Here is an 18,973-nt window from a genome sequence, read left to right as displayed (position 1 = left end):
GCTTGTCAGTTGGAAGGCAAGAGATTCCAAACAGTCCCACAAACGGTAGTGCCAATACATAAAGATCTGGGAGTCGTACATTTCCTGGCTTAATCCAAGAGGATGCAGTTCACTGTTAAATGAGCGAGCATGATGTTATATTACATGTATGGAATCTATAAACACAACACCCTGTAACATGAGTTTTTGGTTGGAGGGTGGAAATAGAAGTTCTCTCGGCTGGTGGTCATTTTAATTGCAAACCACTTAAAAACTTTATGCTCAGAAGTGTTAAATCAACTTTGATACTCACTATTTTAAATAGGAGGAGTGAAGGAATATAACACTTAAGAAAATTCTAAATACCAAGGCTTTTTCTTTCATTGGCATTAACATTAGCAAGTGTTCAGCTTTGTTGAAACAGTGGACAGTTTTTTAATTTTCTTAAATATCAACTTGGATATACATTATTTGCCTATTTTTGTTATTTTATTTATTTATTCATTCATTCATTTTTCTATATCGTTCTCCCAGAGAAGCTCAGAACGGTTTACATGAATTTATTCAGGTACTCAAGCATTTTTCCCTGTCTGTCCCGGCAGGCTCACAATCTATGTAATGTACCTGGGGTAGTGGGAGGATTAATGGCTAGATTCACTAAGCCCACCGATCGTGTCCCGACCACTTTGTGACCTTGACCCGATTCACTAACCTTCCTCCGGAGCGTATCCGCACCCGATCCGTGCATGCAAATGAGGAGAAACAGCATGCAAAGTAGGAAGGGCCTTGATTCACTAAACAAATTCAGGTACACCGACTGGGCTGGTCAATCCAATACCAAGCAACTGCTGAGGACCAGTCGCTCACGTCCTTTCCAGTTCTCTGTCGCCCTTCCCCATAGAGTTTGCTTTCATAGAGCACCAGCGGGTGCCTGGCCTTCTGCGACTCCGGCTTCATCGCCACCTCCTCTCCGTTGATTATGTCAATATCCCCAAAAGAGCTCAAGCCCATTTTCCTGACTTGTACTTCCCCTTAACTACGGCTTTGGAGCCGCTGCCGCTCACCATGGTCTCCGGGTTCCGACGGCGAGAGCCCTGACTCTCCTGCTCTAAACCGCCCTTTCCTGAAGTGCAAGTCCATGGTTTTACCCCGCAGGTTTAAAGCGGGGCTGCACTAGAACACGCCACAGTGCAGCCCCGCTCGCGGGGTTAAACCCGCGGGTTAAAACCACGGGCCATGCTCGTCTCCCTGCCTGTTTATGCCAGCAAAGGCTGTCAGATGGTTGGTGACTTTGGTAAACAGTAAGATATGCAACTCCAGCACTAACCTCCCCTCCCCAGCATTGCCAGCCAGTTAGAGCCTGAACTAGATATGCAGGGCAGAAAAGCCATCTGTTCCTGTTTCTTTGGTATCATCTACGCATGTGGACCATCTACAGGCAAATAAGTTGGTCTGCAAATGCGTCAGGATCACTCTACAGTGATCCATGCAGTCGATGTGGGGCGTGCTTCCAATCGAGATAATTTGAATGTTGAGGCTTACTGAATCGGTCGGCTGGGAAGACTTGGCCACAGATCAGAAAGGTAAGGAGGGTTTAGTGAATCTAGCCCTAAGTAACTTGCCCAGGGTCACAAGGAGCAGCGTGGGTTTGAACCCACAACCCCAGGGTACTATTTACATAGTACTTTTAGTCAGAGCGCCTCAAAAGAAAAAAAACACATAGCAGCAGCAATAGTACACAGTAATAAAAAAAAAATGCAAGTAATTCAGACAAAAAAAATGCAAGACTACAAATTTACCAGTACCTAGAATAATGCTTCCCAAAATTTTATCCAATATAAACCCATATAACACTTAAAAATTCTTGTGACCCCAGATGATGATGAAAATAAAATAAAAAAGATCCCCATTCCCCTCCCCTTTCTCATCCACTTCCTTCTTTCCCTACGTTGTGCACTAAGACTCCAGTAATCTGCATGGGGTTCTAGTCTAACAAGAAGTCTACACATGAGAAGAGGACATGTTCTGTGAATGTTTACTGACCCATAGGCCCCATGCTGATTTCCACTACTGAGCATGTCACAATGAAAGTTCACAGAGAAGGGAAGTGACCCATTTCTGTGACACCCATCTAGGAATCTTTATCCACAGGTTGGGAACCACTTGCCTAAAACAAAGCTTCTTTTAAGATTTAAGACATTGAGATCTGGAGCAAAAAATATCTGGAATAGAATACCTACAGGTCCCACAAATCCCAGCAAACCAGATCGAATAAAAGGCATGTCACCAACCGGCACTCTGGAAGCATTCACTGGAACAACCTGGGAAAATAAAACAAAAGAGGATATTGCAGACACAATGAGAATCAGGCAAAACCCTGAGGGTCTAAGGCCTATTACAAAAACTACAACTATGCAGATATATGTACACACTCTCTTCTGCACATTCTGAAAAGCAGTCCCAGCAATGTCAAGGCCCCTTCTCCATCTCATATGAACAAATGCCCTTCTCACATGCACTAGCTCCTGATTCCCACTCCCAAAGTCTGGCTTATCTTTTTTTTCCCTCCTTTCTGTGCCTATCTGCTCTCACTCTCCCACCTCTGTTGTCCTCCAACCTTGCAAAAGTGCTGAAATATGCTGCCTCCAGCAGATGCAAGACCTTTCCTCTGCCATGTTCTCCCTCCTTTAACTTCCTTTTTCTTGCGGGTGAGAAGTATCAGAGGGAAAGCCCTTTGCCAGCTGGAGGTAGTGTCAGATGAGGGCAAGATGGGACAAAACAAGTGAAAATAAAGGGAGAGAGATGGACAGATGTTGGTGGAGGAGGGGGCTGTGTAGGAGGAAGTGATGAGTGAGGGGAGAAGCTGGGTATGGGGAGGAATAGGGATACTGTACAAAGAATTGATGCTGGACATATGGAGCAGGGATAGGAACACAGGTAGGTGATGCTGAGTAGAGCACGTAAAGACAAAGAAAAGGAAGATGCTCAACATGAAAGGATGGATAAGAATGTGGATGGAAGATGAATGATGGATACGGAAAGAGAATAAATATCAAATGGATAAGGAGATCCTAGAAAGAGTTGAGAAAGAAAGTAGACACAGGAGCCTTGCACCAACATGATTAGAAAAATGTGACCTGACAGAAATTAAAATTCCCGCTATCTATTTTTGTTCTTTATGTTTTTGTAATATACATTTGTTATAAGTAGGTTTAGACATGGTATGCCATGGTTACTTTTTGTTCCAATCCTTGGCCTCTGCAGGGTAGATATTCCCATGGGTCAAAATTGTCTCCCATTACTTCTCAATATCTATATGAGATACTCTAGGGAATAGCTTCCCAAATGTGTCCAGGGGACCCTACAGTCAGTTAGTTAGGCAGGTAGGTTTTCATGATAATAACAAAGCAGATCACATATCAAGGAAATAAAACCATTTATTCATAGCAAGGGTAGATCTCGCATAAAAGTTGCCATGTTTTACCCTTGAAAGGGCTGTGCCAAGGGATAACACACTGCAATAGTTGCTGCCATCTATATGTTATATTGAACTGATGCTGGCTTCTATATACTGTATTCTCACTCTAAATAATTGTGACTTTCTGCTCTCCATTTGTATCTCCTGATGCAGCTCTTTTGAGGGCAAAACGTGGCATGTCAGGCAAATTTTATGCAAGATCTACCCCTGCTATGAATAAATGATTTTACATCATTAATGCACTCTTTTTTAAAATAATTTTTATTGAAATGTGTTACTCTGAACAGAGATTACAAATATAAAAAGTGATACACAATAACAGATACCATGGCTAACAAACACCAATGTCATCATGAAATATAACCCATCAGAGGGAAGTATTCCAAAATACTCTACGAATTAAATCATCCCCAAGAGCACACAAATTTTTTCATACCCCACAAACAAACTAAAGAAAAGAAAAATCTCCCTCAAACCCCCAAGCCCAACTCAACCCACATCTCTCCCCTTTCCGTCTCCCCCCAAAGACTAATCAGCATTTCTCCTCATTGGCATAATGTTAAATACCCATGCCATACAGCCAATAAGTCTTTTTGCGCATTCACTGGTCATGACATTCCCCCTGGAGTTCCCAAGTAGCCATGTCCTTAATAGAGGTGTGCCATGCCTGCAGCACTGGTGGAGTTTCAGCTGACCACAGTTGAGCGATGTGCCTTTTGGTCAACAGTAATGCAATGGCTATACATTTACACTGGTCCTGCAAAAGGCCCTGCTCCTCCAATTCCCCATCATACCCCAACACCAGAATGAAGACCATAGAAACATAGAAAATGACGGCAGAAAAGGGCCATAGCCCATCAAGTCTGCCCACTCCAACAACCCTCTGAATATTCCTGTGTAGCAACCTCCCCAAAAATTCCAACACACAATTCCAATGGTTCTCCAAGTCAGAATACTCAACCAACATGTATAGGAGCATGTCCCTCAAATGCTTACAGCGCACACAGTCATCCGACAACCACAAGCCTGCCTCGACTCCTTGACATCTGGTGATATAAGTCCTAAATAAGATTTTAAATTGCATATTCTGCAGTGTGGCATTATGGAAACATTGGGCAGCAAATAAAAAGCATTCTTGCAGAATGCGTTCAGAAATGACATCTCTTAAATCAGCAGTCCAGGTCTGAGCTAGGAAGGACATAAAAGAGATAGCACATTCATCCCTACCCAATCTATACCAGGTGGAGACAGCAGAGGGAGGGAGATGGAGAAAAAATTAGTTTATCTTCAAAGTTTCACCACCCTGAGGGGAATTAGAATGTTCACTGAAATAGTGGCAAAGTTGGAGATAGGTGAACAATTGTTGTTTAGTAACCCCGTGCTTCCTAAGGGCAGACAATGTTGAGAAAGAGCCCCCTGAAGCCCAATCTGTACAATTTCTGAGATAACATCTCTTCCCAAACCACTCCTCCATTCTGCGAGCTCCACCAATTCCTGAAGAGAAGTTCAGACTGCCCAGAATGGATATCATGGCTCAGTTGTGGATCGCGTCCCCTATACATCCTTTCCACCATCGCCAAGCGCGCCGAAGAACATCAAGCCATAATTTACATCCTGAATGCACCCCAGGCACCAAGTTCCAAGAGAAATAAGTCATAACATAAGGATGAATCCAGCTCTCAAAAAGACCTGTGGGGGCATATTTCTCACCTATCGTATATACTTCATGTATCCATCTTAACAATGTAGCAATGTTATAAAGATGTAGGTCCGGGAGGCCTAGACCACTCCTATTCCGACATTGTACCAATTTTTGATAACTGATCCGTGTTCTACACGCTCTCCAAATAAAGGAGCCGATAAAAAACACTTATGTTTGTTTTTGATCCAAAAGGGCAGCTCCGCTTAGGGTATAATAGCTTGGGAAGCAATACCATCTTCACCAATGCGATTCTACCATACAGATACAATGATAGTTTCCCTTAGCCAATTTAAGTCAGCCAATAGCTGCTTGGATTTCATCCACCCCAATGGGGACGTTTAACATTTCCAACCCCTTGGGTTTCACCTGAGGAAGCTCAACATCCCGAAAAAAGTCACTGCGACTAAGGGTATCGTTAGCCTCTGTGCTATACAAGGCTTTATTGAAGTTCACAAATTGATCCATGATGAGTTCTCTCATGTGAAAACGGCACCCCCCACCCCCTCATAGCTGACTAATGCGAGAGATCTTCCTGTTTGGGTGAACCATATTAGCCAAGAGCTTTCTCACTTTATTTCCCCAGTAATGCAATTTGAGACAGGGCCCTAGTGAATAAAATACGATCAATCTGTTTCCGTAAATCTATATAGGTATGCGCCTCTGCATTAGTTAACCCAATACAAAATACTTGGCGGCATGCTTGGAGTTGTGAAGCCAACGAGAGCAGCTCAGCTTCCTTCCTCTTGCATTTACACGTTGTGTAAGCAATAATTTTACCGCACAAAAAAGCCTTGGTACCTGCCCAAAAAGTAGTGTGTGACACCTCTCCTTCACTATTAAAAGTGATGCATTCCTGCCACACCTCTAAATATGTCTGACGATTCCCGTCTAGATAAAGAGTTGGGTTCAATCTCCACGTATGATTAAGTTGTTAGACAACCAATGCAGATGAACTTATACCATTGAGCAGTCAGTAAAGACCGCATCAAGAACAGAGGTCCACACAACCCATCCCACCATGTCCGCAGGGACCAGCAAGTAATCAATTTGAGAGAAGCTGTAATGGGCTCGGGAGTGAAACGTAAAATCTACTTCACCAGGGTGATATGTCCTCCAAGCGTCAATCAAACCCAGCTCACCCATAAGGAAGTTTACCCCAATTCTCCTGGTCTTCTAGTTGGGCAATGAGTTGTTTGCAATGGGCCTGACTCTGTGGGACTGCATCCTTTCCTCCCACAGGGGACCACTGGAAAGGGGTCTCAAGGCACTGAAGACACTGAAAAAATGAACTTTAAGCAAAACAAATAAGCAAAGGAAGCAGAGCAATTCAAAAGACTTCTGCACGGATTGCTTGCAGAAATTGAAACTAGATATGGCTCTAGCTCTCAGTCTTAAGGGACAGGAGCATGTGCTCAGAAAAGTGTTGGATTTCTGCAACTCCCAGATTGTCGGTTGGGTTTGAACACCTAGCGTTTGGAATCTGGAAAGGATGTAATAGAAATATGTTCTCTTTGACACAAAACATTTATCTACCTTTATTTCTGCTAAAAGAGTAACTGAGGGACAGGGAAGAACCTAGTTACTTATGCAAGTGAATACTGTACCATAGTGAAGTCCATATCCTGTTATTTAGCCAAGTGTAAGCAGTTTTTCCTGTTTAGTTTTATTTAGTTAATATATTTCCTTTGTATCGAGTCTTTGGATTTCTCATTATTAGTTTACAGTTTATGTTTAAATGATTTTTATTATTCCAGCAGTAAGAAGCAAATACAAACAGTAGTACCATTCAGGAAATAACATTTTCAACAATATAATCAGTTCCCCTCCCTTAGTTTACAGTTTAATAAAACTTAATATACCACTTATAACCAACATATAGAACTGAACCGTGCACAAAAAAAGGGAAAAAACCTTAAAAATTTAAATGAGAAAAAAGAACTCCAAATTATGAGAGGACAGTTTATTCAAAATAGCTCATGCATTCACTAAATTCTGGACTTAAGTTTAATAAATATATTTTTATCATTAGATTAGATATAATAATCCTTTTCGTTCTGATATAAGAACATAAGAACATAAGAATTGCCGCTGCTGGGTCAGACCGGTGGTCCATCGTGCCCAGCAGTCCGCTCACGCGGCGGCCCTCTGATCAAAGATCAGTGCCCTAACTGAGACTAGCTTTACTTTTCTATACAAGTTGATAATTGAATTATTTTGGGGTTTTTTTTTTTCATTTCTTTTATTTAAACAAACCACAATGCAAAGTCAAACAATACCAATTATAAAGGCTACAAACAATATGATCCTCAATTCTCCATTATACCATTTACCAAAGACTGCCTGTCATTCCCAGCTACAATCCAACAGATGAATCAGGAAATACCTGGATTATTAAACAAAAAATTTCAATTAAAAAAAAAGCCTACTAGGATAATGTAGCCTAGGACCTGTATAGTGTACTGTCATTGTCTGCTGGAAATAGTGATATACTAAGCATTCTAAGCCTGCACGATGCTTGCAGAGGGCGAATCACAAGGAACTACTTTGTCTCTCTGTTTCCAACTGCTGGTTGATGGACAACCCACATGTTCTGGACTGGTCTAGAATATATGCTAAGAAAAATATACATTTGGGCCTGGATTCTGCAAAGTGCGTTCTGATTTTAGGCAGCTGTAAGCATCCTACAGCTGTCTAATCAGCCAATCGGGACGCACGTTTTTTTGTTTTTTTAAAAACGCTCCCCAGGCAGGCCGCCTCTATTGAAGGTGCCTCCGGGAGCCTAGGGAGGCCCGTAAGACCACCTAAGCTCGCCTAAGGCTAGGCGGTAGCCTTAGGCGAACCTAGGTGGCCCTAGTAGAGCGGGAGACGCAGTGACTACATTGTAAGTAGACAAGGCCGCTATACTTATCGCAGCCGCCTGTCCCCCAACCCAAAGGTGCCCAACCCCTCCTGCCGGAGGATGCCCCCGTTCACCAGCAGGAGGGTGCCCAACCCCTCCTGCCAGAGGATGCTCCCCGATACCCCTGATTGCTAGGAGGGTGCCCAACTCCTCCTGCCGGAGGATGCCCCCATGCCCCCCGATCGCCAGCAGGAGGGTGCCCAACCCCTCCTGCCAGAGGATGCCCTCCTCTGGACACCCACACACTAACAACCCCCTGTGGATCCCCCCAACCTCTCCCCCACTAACCTTTATTTGTTGGCCGGCCAGCAGACCCGCCTCGTCAAAATGAGGTGGGCCCGCCCCTTTATGGCCCATCCCCACTAAGCCTAAGGCTTGATTGGCCCAGGCTCTAGAAGCCTGGGTTAATCAGGCCTTAGATTTAGCAGGGATGGGCTGGAAAGGGGCAGGCCCGCCTCATTTCGACAAGGCGGGCCGGCCAACAATTAGGTGGGGAGAGGTTAGGAAGGGATCCGCGGGGGGGGGGGGGCCTCCTCCAGCAGGAAGGGTTGGGCACTTCCTGCCAGCAATCAGGAGGTGTCGGGGGGCATCTTCCGGCAGGAGGGTTGGGCACCCTTCTGCCGGCGATCGTCAGGGGGGAGGGCAGAACACAGGCAGCCGCTATACCTATTGCGGCTGGGAGATCCCTTGCCACAATAAGCGTAGCAGCCGTGTCTACTCTAACTCGATTCTGTAACTGGCGTCTGTAACATGGACGTAGGTTACAGAATCAGAGTCCTTGCTGTCTTACAGCTTCTTTTACAAAGCTGGTAAAAGAAGCTGGTAGCGGGTCCTGACATGAAAATGTGATGCAGTCCATAAGAACTGAATGGGATACATCTCATTTGTCACGTGGGAATTGCTACTGCAGCTTTGTAAAAGAGGTCCTTAATTATTTTCATTCTTTGATACATTATGTTTTATCATATATATTTCTTTATTCCTGAATTTCATTTTGGAATCTAAGAAGAGAAAACAAGAAACAATGATGAAGATTAAAAAAGGAGGGTGGGGAGATATTGAAGAATAATTATTTTTAAAAAAATTAGGTTGCTGGATTTTTAGTCTAAGTGGATTGTTTCTTCACAAAAAAGGACAACTGCTCATTGAGACCTACCTCAAACGTGCTTTTTGACACACCAACCAGACCATAATACATCATGCCTCCTGTCTTAGAGCTCACACATATTTCTCCAATCTCATCAGTTTTACAAAGCTGAGGGATACCTTCAGGCTTCACAATGCACATTGTCCCTGAAATCAACAGTTTTAATGAGCAAAGGTTTATAGAAACTATGTCTGGAAAATTATATTATCTCTTATTACTCACTCTCAATTGCCAAATAAAAATTGTGTGTCAGGTTTGAAAATAATAAAACTGTTACACCAAACCCTTATTAACCATCCTCTTCCAACTAACACAAAAGGAACATACTGTTAAACAACAAACAACATTATGATCTAGTTTAAATGATATAGTGAAAAGAAACCGAACATGTCAGCCATGTGACATTACAGCACATGGCTGAGCACACACTGAGCACACTCTACTTGTGAGTGACTTTCAGTGATGGCAAAGTGAGTAAAACATGGGTATCAAAAGAAAATTAGATTTAGATCAATGGAAGAGACTATCTAGAGACACATACTGTAGCAAGTGTAGTGCTTATTCATAGTCTAAGCAAACATTCGACGTGTCAAGTTAAAAGTAAAGTGTGTCAGAACCTCTTACCTCCTGGCATCACGTGTCCCACATCCTGTACTGTGAGAGCAGAATTCTTGTCCTCTGTGTTTACTCGGATCACACCATAACTGAGCCCATTCATAGAGAGAATGGCTCTGCCTGGCAAGGGTGTGCCCTGAACTCCAGGTCTGTAGAAAACAACAACAATAATATATTATTTCTATAGCATTACCAGGTGCACACAGCGCTGTACAGTGAACACGCAAGAGATGGTACCTGCTCAAAAAAGCTTACAATCTAATTATGATTGACAAAAGGGGGAATCAAAGCATAGTGCTCATGTAGGGAAGTAGGAGGGGGGACAGATGAAGCGGAATCACATAGGACAAAAAGAGGGGTCTGAACTGCATACTCATGTAGGGAATTAGAGGTGGTAGGCGACTATAGATGGATGACAGACAGATAGGTTGGTAGGGTTAGGATTTAAACTCAGCTTCAAATAAGAGGGCTTTCAGCTTGGATTTGAACACTGCCAGACGCGGAACCTGACGTAATGAACCAGGCAAGAGGTACAGCAAGGTAGAAGGGACGAAGACGGGAGTTGGCAATAGAGAAGGGAAAAAACAGTAGTTGGTAGTAGAGAAAAGAAAAAAAAGACAGAAAAGGACATGCAACTTCATTAAAAATAAAATCCCCAAGGTCATGCGGACAAAGGAAGCAGAGAAAGTTATAATTAGCAAAAGAGAATGATTTATTAAAAGGAGAGTTAATTTGGGAACATGGATTTCTGGGGTATTTAACAGAGTTTCAATAAACTAAACAGCCATTCTTCCCCCCCCCACCCCAATACACACCAGCATTACAGATGGTTAACAAGGAATCTTTAGTTAATACAGAACTGTTCAGACCAATTTGACTATACACTGCACACAATATGGCAGCTATAACAATAATCTGTATCAAGTAGCCCCTTTTAAAATGTTTCTAAGCAGTGACTACAGAAGTAGAAAAAGCTATTCTTCCCCAGGACATCAATGTAATACCTCCGGATTGCTACAGTCATCGCTTCAGGGGATGTAGCACAAGGGCAGATGGCTTCTGGTTTAAGGCCATGATTCTGAAATAAACTCAGGAAAGCATCACAAGATGAAACAGACCCTGGAAAATAAAGAACATGGCTTCAGGAAGGCTTTAATGTATAGTGCTGCATGCATCTGATAGCGCTATAGAAATAATAAATAACAGTGGAAGCACTCTAAGCTGAACAATTAAATAATTCTGAACAGTAAGCTCTTAACTGTAGAAAACTGGGCTAAAAACTGTCATTGTGATCCCTGAATTCCATGAACAGGGACTTGAAATCCAGCATTATAATCATTTTTTTTTTTTTTTAAACTTTGGGACCGACTAAACTTGAAGCTAAATAATACTAATGCATTCCAGAATAAGATACAATGTAGAAGAGCAGCACTCACAAGGGTTGGCCCCATCTGTTACAATAAGCATTCGCAGGGAGCTCAGGCTGATATCTCTCTGATCCCGATGAGCCATCATTGCCCAGTGGAGGTCACGACATTTCACTACCGCCACCCTAGCTATAGCAAGAGAAAACATATCATGGCAGGTTGAGTCAGTCTAAAGTAAGACCAGCCTGGTCTAAAATCAAGCAAGATATCTGTCTGGTTCCATTATAGGAAGGAAGTTAGCTCAGTTCCGTAATAATGGGGATCAGAATGAACAAGGAACAAGAAGGGGAAAGTGAATACAGTTCCACATAGCAATGGATGAGTGTTACATCCTTATCATAACAATGCAAAAGAAGCAGGAGTGACAGTCACACAGCAAAATCTTTTTTTTTTTTGGGGGGGGGGAAGGAGGAGGGGGAGCTCAAAGAGTATATGGAAGAAGGGAGACAAAAGTTTGCCCTGCCTCCTCCCAAGTATCTGAGCTGGTGGGAATCCCCAAGCCCCACCAGTAGAAAAGGTCCTCCACCGGGGCCTGGCAGTTAGCGGCCCTTTCATGGGATGCTGCTTTGCTGCCCACTCCCCACCCCCAGCAAAACTAAGCATGCATGCGGGAGGGGGGGGGGCAGCTGTAGGCATTGCGGCAGCCTAAGGAAAGGACTATCAACTGTCCAACCATCAGTGGAGGGCCTTTCTGCTAGCAGGGCTTGGGGATCCTTAGAAGTCACAGCAGACAGTGTCACTATTTTGGGGGTCTTGAACCCTAAATGGGGTGGAGGGGATGGAGGAAGATTTTGCTGTGACTATGCCACTGGTGTGACACCATATTTGTTTTTAATGGAGAAGACCAATAAAAATATTAAGCTATTACTGACCATTTTTACAAATCTTCAATGTTTAAGTCACTTATCCATTAACTTTACACCACAATAGAAATGTTAAAATTGCCAAGCTGTACACCAGAGCCTTCAAAGGCAGCTTTATAAAGCATCTTCTGTGCATAAAACTTGTTTAACATGTGAGAAAAGAGCGCTTATAAAACTGTGCATGCATATTCGTGTGTTAAAAAAATAAAGAGAGGAAAATTGAAAGTGCATCTCCTTTTACATGGACCATGTGTAGATGTTTCTGGGTGCATAGCTTGGTCAGATCTGGGGCAAAGTTGCAATATACATGCATGTTTTGGAAAATACATGAGTGTACAAGAACATTTATATCTTCTTTAGAGTAGGTCTACATTTATGTAAGAAGATGTGTACACTGCTGGGGATAGTTCTGGGAGCCTATTTTATTCAGGAACATAGTGGCCTAAGTTGGCTTTATAAAACAGAAGTCTTTGATATTCCATTTAGATGTTCTGTTATAAAATCAAGCCCAAAAGCTTGACAGGGCTCCTCATGCATCACTAACCATAGCACGATATGAGATAGGACAAGCTATAGCATGTATTACCTTTATGGGCATACACCCTCTGCACCCATGACAGCGGGCAGGCTTTCATCACAGAGTAAGGGACACTGATGGTGTGCATTTTAGTCATCACATTCTGAAAACAGCATAGAGATGTCAGAAAATAAGAGCAGCCGGTTTGGACAAAAAGCACAGTTACTTACCGTAACAGGTGTTATCCAGGGACAGCAGGCAGATATTCTTAACGCATGGGTGACGTCACCGACGGAGCCCCGGTACAGACCTTTTTAACTAGAAAGTTCTAGTTGGCCGCACCGCGCATTCGCGAGTGCCTTCCCACCCGACGGAGGAGAGCGTGGTCCCCAGTTAAGATAAGCCAGCTAAGAAGCCAACCCGGGGAGGAGAGTGGGACGTAAGAATATCTGCCTGCTGTCCCTGTTACGGTAAGTAACTGTGCTTTATCCCAGGACAAGCAGGCAGCATATTCTTAACGCATGGGTGACCTCCAAGCTAACAGAGAGGGAGGAGGGATGGTTGGCCATTAGGAAAATAAATTTTGTAACACAGATTGGCCGAAGTGTCCATCCCGTCTGGAGAAGGCATCCAGACAGTAGTGAGTAGTGAACGTGTGAACTGAGGACCAAGTGGCAGCCTTGCAGATTTCCTCGATGGGCGTGGAACGGAGGAAAGCCACAGAAGCAGCCATAGCTCTGACCCTGTGGGCCGTGACAGCACCTTCCAGTGAGAGACCAGCCCGAGCATAACAGAACGCAATACAGGCAGCAAGCCAGTTGGAAAGCGTCCGTTTAGAGACAGGACGACCTAGACGGTTAGGATCGAAGGTCAGAAAGAGCTGAGGGGACGAGCGGTGAGCCCTGGTACGGTCAAGGTAGTATGCAAGGGCACGCTTACAATCCAGCGTGTGCAACGCCTGTTCCCCAGGATGAGAATGGGGTTTAGGGAAAAAGACAGGCAACACAATGGACTGGTTGAGGTGAAAAGCCGAGACCACCTTGGGAAGGAATTTAGGATGGGTACGCAGAACCACCTTGTCATGGTGAAAAACAGTGAACGGTGGATCGGCGACCAGTGCATGCATCTCACTAATCCTCCTGGCAGAGGTGATGGCAATGAGGAAAAGCACCTTCCATGTGAGAAGTTTGAGCGAAGTTGTGGTAAGAGGCTCAAAAGGGGGTTTCATGAGGGCTGATAAAACCACATTCAGGTCCCAGACGACCGGAGGAGGCTTCAGAGGTGGTTTGACATTGAAGAGGCCTCTCATGAACCGGGAAACCAGTGGATGAGCCGTGAGAGGTTTTCCGAGGATAGGCTCATGAAACGCAGTGATGGCACTGAGGTGGACTCTGATTGAGGTAGACTTGAGGCCAGCGTCGGACAGAGAGAGCAAATAGTCCAGTACAGGTTCCACCGCTAATGAGGTGGGATCGTGATGATGCAGTAGACACCAAGAGGAGAACCTGGTCCACTTCTGATGGTAACATTGGAGGGTGGCCGGTTTCCTGGAGGCATCCAAAATGCGACGGACAGGCTGAGACAGATTCTCTGGAGAGGTCAGCCCGAGAGAAACCAAGCTGTCAGGTGGAGCGAAGACAGATTGGGATGCAGTAGAGACTGACGTTGCTGCGTAAGTAGAGTAGGAAACACAGGAAGAGGAATGGGCTCCCTGGAGCTGAGCTGAAGCAGGAGGGAGAACCAGTGTTGGCGAGGCCACCGAGGAGCGATGAGAATCATGGTGGCCCTGTCCCTGCGGAGTTTGGATAACGTCCGCAACATCAGAGGTAGTGGAGGAAAGGCATAGAGGAACCAATCCGTCCAGTCGAGCAGGAATGCATCTGGGGTAAGACGATGAGGAGAGAAGAGTCTGGAACAGAACTGGGGCAGCTGATGGTTGTGAGGCGCTGCAAAGAGGTCCACCTGCGGAGTGCCCCAGCGAGCAAAGATGGAGTGGAGTGTTGAAGGGTCCAGAATCCACTCGTGAGGTTGAAGGATGCGGCTGAGATTGTCGGCCAGGGAGTTCTGTTCGCCCTGGATATAGACAGCCTTGAGGAAGAGATTGCGGGCCGTGGCCCAGGTCCAGATGCTGAGAGCCTCCTGACAAAGGAGGCGAGATCCGGTGCTGCCTTGCTTGTTTATGTAGTACATGGCGACTTGATTGTCTGTGCACAGGAGAAGAACCTGAGGGTAGAGAAGGTGCTGGAAGGCCTTGAGAGCATAGAACATGGCTCTGAGTTCCAGGAAATTGATGTGATGTTGACGCTCCTGAGGGGTCCAGAGTCCCTGGGTGCGTAGATCTCCCAGGTGAGCTCCCCACGCATAGGGGGAGGCATCCGTGGTTATGATCATGGAGTGAGGGGGTAGATGAAAGAGTAGACCCCTGGAAAGATTTGAGGAGTTCAACCACCATTGAAGAGATTGCTGAAGAGACAATGTCACAGAGATGGGATGAGAAAGAAGATCCGTGGTCTGTGACCATTGGTTGGCAAGAGTCCATTGAGGTGTCCTGAGGTGGAGTCGCGCCAGAGGAAGCACATGGACCGTCGAGGCCATGTGGCCCAGGAGGACCATCATCTGTCGGGCAGGAATGGAGTGATGACGGAGCACCTGACGACAGAGGTGGAGCAGGGTCCGTTGACGGTCGGAGGGGAGAAACGCCCTCATTAGTGTGGTGTCGAGAACTGCTCCAATGAACTGAAGTCGCTGTGTGGGAAGCAGATGCGACTTGGGGTAGTTGATCTCGAACCCCAGGAGATGGAGGAAAGAGATGGTGTGATGAGTGGCTTGTAGCACAAGTGGAGACGTAGATGCTTTCACCAACCAATCGTCCAAGTAGGGGAACACCTGGAGGTTGTGAGACCTGAGGAAGGCCGCCACCACAATAAGGCACTTGGTGAACACTCTGGGCGATGAAGCGAGGCCAAAAGGTAGCACTTTGTACTGATAGTGACGGTGCTGTATCTGAAACCGTAGGTAACAATGTGAAGTCGGATTGATTGGGATGTGAGTGTAGGCCTCTTTGAGGTCCAGGGAACATAGCCAGTCGTGTTGAGAGAGAAGAGGGTAAAGCGTGGCAAGGGAGAGCATTCTGAATTTCTCCTTGACCAGACACTTGTTGAGGTCCCTGAGATCGAGGATGGGACGAAGGTCTCCTGTCTTCTTGGGAACCAGGAAGTAGCGGGAGTAGAATCCCTGACCCCTTTGGTCCGGAGGCACCTCTTCGATGGCATTGAGAAGAAGGAGGGATTGGACCTCCCTCAGGAGGAGGGGGGTTTGGGAGGAGTGAGAAGCAGACTCTATGGGAGGATTGTCTGGTGGAAGAGTCTGGAAGTTGAGAGAGTAGCCGTGGCGAATGATGTTGAAGACCCACAGGTCTGATGTGATGACCTCCCAACAGCTGAGGAAGGCGACCTCCGATAGGCTGAGGAAGAGGCAATGATGATGGGAGACTGGCTATGCCCTGGAGGAAAAAGTCAAAAGGGCTGAGATGGTTTTGACGGAGGGAGAGGCTTGGCAGGTTGGTGAGACTGTGAGCGAGCCTGAGATTGATGCTGTTGACGAGGTCGGCGGGGCTTCTGTTGAGGCGGGTTGAGAGGTCTGGCCGAGAACCTGCGCTGGTATGAAGACTGCTGTCTGTAGGTGCGAGCAGGTGGAGTCTTCTTTTTAGGTTTAATCAGAGTGTCCCACCTGGTCTCATGTGCTGAGAGTTTCTGGGTTGTTGTCACCCATGCGTTAAGAATATGCTGCCTGCTTGTCCTGGGATAATATTATGAATGTGAACTTTCTCCATTCTACAAGATACAATATGGAAAGAGCAAGAGCACGAGATGACAGAGGAAAACAGAGGCTTGTGAAAAGAAATGTCATATTACCAAGTCTTGCCGAGTACGTTCACATGTGACCTCGCTACACAAGACTTTATCAAATCTCAGCAAGATGACCACCACAATGGATTTATGATAGAAGGGAGTAAATAAAACATACTGGGTTGCCTACCACCCAGGATTTAAAAAGGTGCCTACAAAGATGGTAGCGATTGTGAAGAATCTTAAAACAAATAGGATATGGTGAACCTGCTCATGGACCAAATACCTCACAGAAATGAATGAAAGTCAAGAGGACTAACTACATTTAAGTGGATCCCTGATAATAAAAAAAGAGATAGGGGACTGCTACTTCGCTGCCACAAACTCTGTATTTAAACCAAAAGGGTTGGCAAAAACTTCCCCAAAGGAAGAGCTGCAAAAAGCAACTGCTGTAAATTTAAGAACAATCAAAGTGCAAACAAATGAGGCAACAGTAAAAGCTAAGGCTGTAACAGAGGGCAAGAGTAGTTTAAAACAAGCCAGAAGGCCAAGTGAGAAGAAAAGGTCAGGGAAGAGACCAGGAGATGGAGGTGTAGTCAGCTATGCTATTAGCCTATGTCAAGAGGCATATATATTATTTGCTGGAGGGGTGATCTAATGGTTAATGCAGTGGCCTGAGAACTAAGGGAACTGGGTCCAATTCCCACTGCAGTCTCTTGTGACTCAGCAAGTCATTCAACCCTCCATTACCCCAAGTACCTCTATATAATATGTAAACTGCTTTGATCGTAACCACAGAAATGCGGTATATCATATCCCATTCCCTTTAAAGGGCAGAAATGACACTAAAAGCTAAAAGCATGCCAAATAAGATTAATAAGGCCATAACCAGTATAAAAGTATATATATTGATATCATGGTAACATACTGAAGACAATATTGTGCAGGAAAGTCATTACAGATAGTCCTACAAACAAGGACAAAAGGCAAGATGAAAATGAGAATGACAATTCTCCTTCCTAGGGCAAAGAGGAAAAATTGCTACACGCAGATGTATTGCTTTGTAAGCAACTTCTGGTGCTGAAAGACCAACTTTGATGTAGAGCCCAACCAGGATACGAGACCAAAATTGGTCACTTGGTTTTGGTAGAGCCAAACTAGAGAGCTGCATGGAAACGGGGCCAATAGGAATCCTGCAGATTCTGCAGGGTTACCCTCCAGAATCGCAGGGATCTCATGGAGATGAAGTACCTCTTGCGGGTCTCCTGTGGGTTTCTACCTGCCTCTGGGCTGCTGCCTCCCCTTCCTTCTTCATAATCAAGGCAGTCACACTTGCTTCTTCAAAAAGCTTCAGGCAGTGGTTCTTAGATACTGCCTACGTCAGACCCAGAAGCCTTTCCTGTAACATCAAAGAAAAGGCTTCCAAATCAACTGCAGGCAGAGTATAGGAACTGCTGCCAATGGCTTTTTGAAGAACAAGTATGGCTGTTTTGATTGTGAAGAAGGAAGAAGGCGGTGGCATTTGGATGACCTGAAGCTGGCCTGGAGGGAGGGGGAGCAAACTTGGAACACACAATGAAGGGAGTGAGGGAAAGGGGGTAAGAAGTTTGACCGGTGACAGATAATTGTCACTGTCCCCGCACATAACTGCGGGAAACAATCCTGTGTCATTCTTTAGTGTCTATCTCAACCTCACTCCTTCTACACCACCATTCTTCAATGCAAGGCTTGAGGGTCAAAAGTTATGCCTTTTCATACTCTGATTCTTCATTCTCTCCTTAAAGAATGACATGGGGATGGTTTCCCACAGAGACAGTGACAAATTCTGTCACTATGTCATTCAGCTTGGGACATAGGATGGAAGGGGGGAAAGGGATGCTGCAGGTGGAGGAAGGATGAGAAAAGGAGACTCATTGGGCATGGGGGTGTGAGTGAAAGGGAAAGAGTATCTCTGAACTTGTTACATTAGAGAGTTTGTGCAGTGATTGTGTATTACAATAGAATTCTGTATCTCAGAGCTCCAATTAGGGTCTTTAAAAACCTGTAAAATATCGTATTCCTTTTTAAAAAGGACTAAGGTTCTTATTTAACTTGCAAAGCTTTTTCACCATTCTGTAGTTGTAGTGTCTAGGTCATTTTTATTCTTGGGAGTTCAGTATTTAATATCTGGTGTGTTCAGTTCTATGAGTGAATGATGTCATTATTAGGCCTTAGAACCTTGGAGAAGTGCTAAACTGGCTATTTTTGTGTGGAGATCTGTATTCGTTGACCCTCCTAGAAAGAAAGATTAGGTTCACCCCATGAAATATTCAGTTCTTTCTTAAATATTTACATATCGATGTCAAATCTTTTTTTTTTTTTTCAATCTCTGGAAAAGAAAGTGATGTAATTGCAGGTAAACAACAAACTTTTCCTTGATTTACTCATGAAACAAAAGATATCCACCAAAATGTGTATTCTAACTGAGGAATAAATTAGGATACCCCCACATATCCTCC

The 18,973-nt window shown here is 44.7% G+C and overlaps 1 protein-coding gene across 2 annotated transcripts in view; it reads right to left on the bottom strand.

Moving 5' to 3' along the window:
* DIP2B (disco interacting protein 2 homolog B) overlaps window positions 1-18,973 on the bottom strand; it is a 443,690-nt gene that overhangs the window by 156,253 nt on the left and 268,464 nt on the right. For both annotated transcript variants that reach the window (XM_033936084.1, XM_033936083.1), the window contains exons 15-20: window positions 12,697-12,790; window positions 11,257-11,376; window positions 10,825-10,939; window positions 9,830-9,969; window positions 9,215-9,351; window positions 2,220-2,300 (exon numbers count right to left, since the gene is read on the bottom strand). In XM_033936084.1, coding sequence (XP_033791975.1) covers window positions 2,220-2,300; window positions 9,215-9,351; window positions 9,830-9,969; window positions 10,825-10,939; window positions 11,257-11,376; window positions 12,697-12,790 — 687 coding nt within the window. The remainder of the gene's footprint in view (window positions 1-2,219; window positions 2,301-9,214; window positions 9,352-9,829; window positions 9,970-10,824; window positions 10,940-11,256; window positions 11,377-12,696; window positions 12,791-18,973) is intronic.

The sequence above is a fragment of the Geotrypetes seraphini genome, chromosome 3 (assembly GCF_902459505.1).
Source record: "Geotrypetes seraphini chromosome 3, aGeoSer1.1, whole genome shotgun sequence".
Taxonomy (NCBI): Eukaryota; Metazoa; Chordata; class Amphibia; order Gymnophiona; family Dermophiidae; genus Geotrypetes; species Geotrypetes seraphini.
Note: the sequence above shows the minus strand (reverse complement) of the source record. Positions and strands in the feature narration are given on the sequence as shown.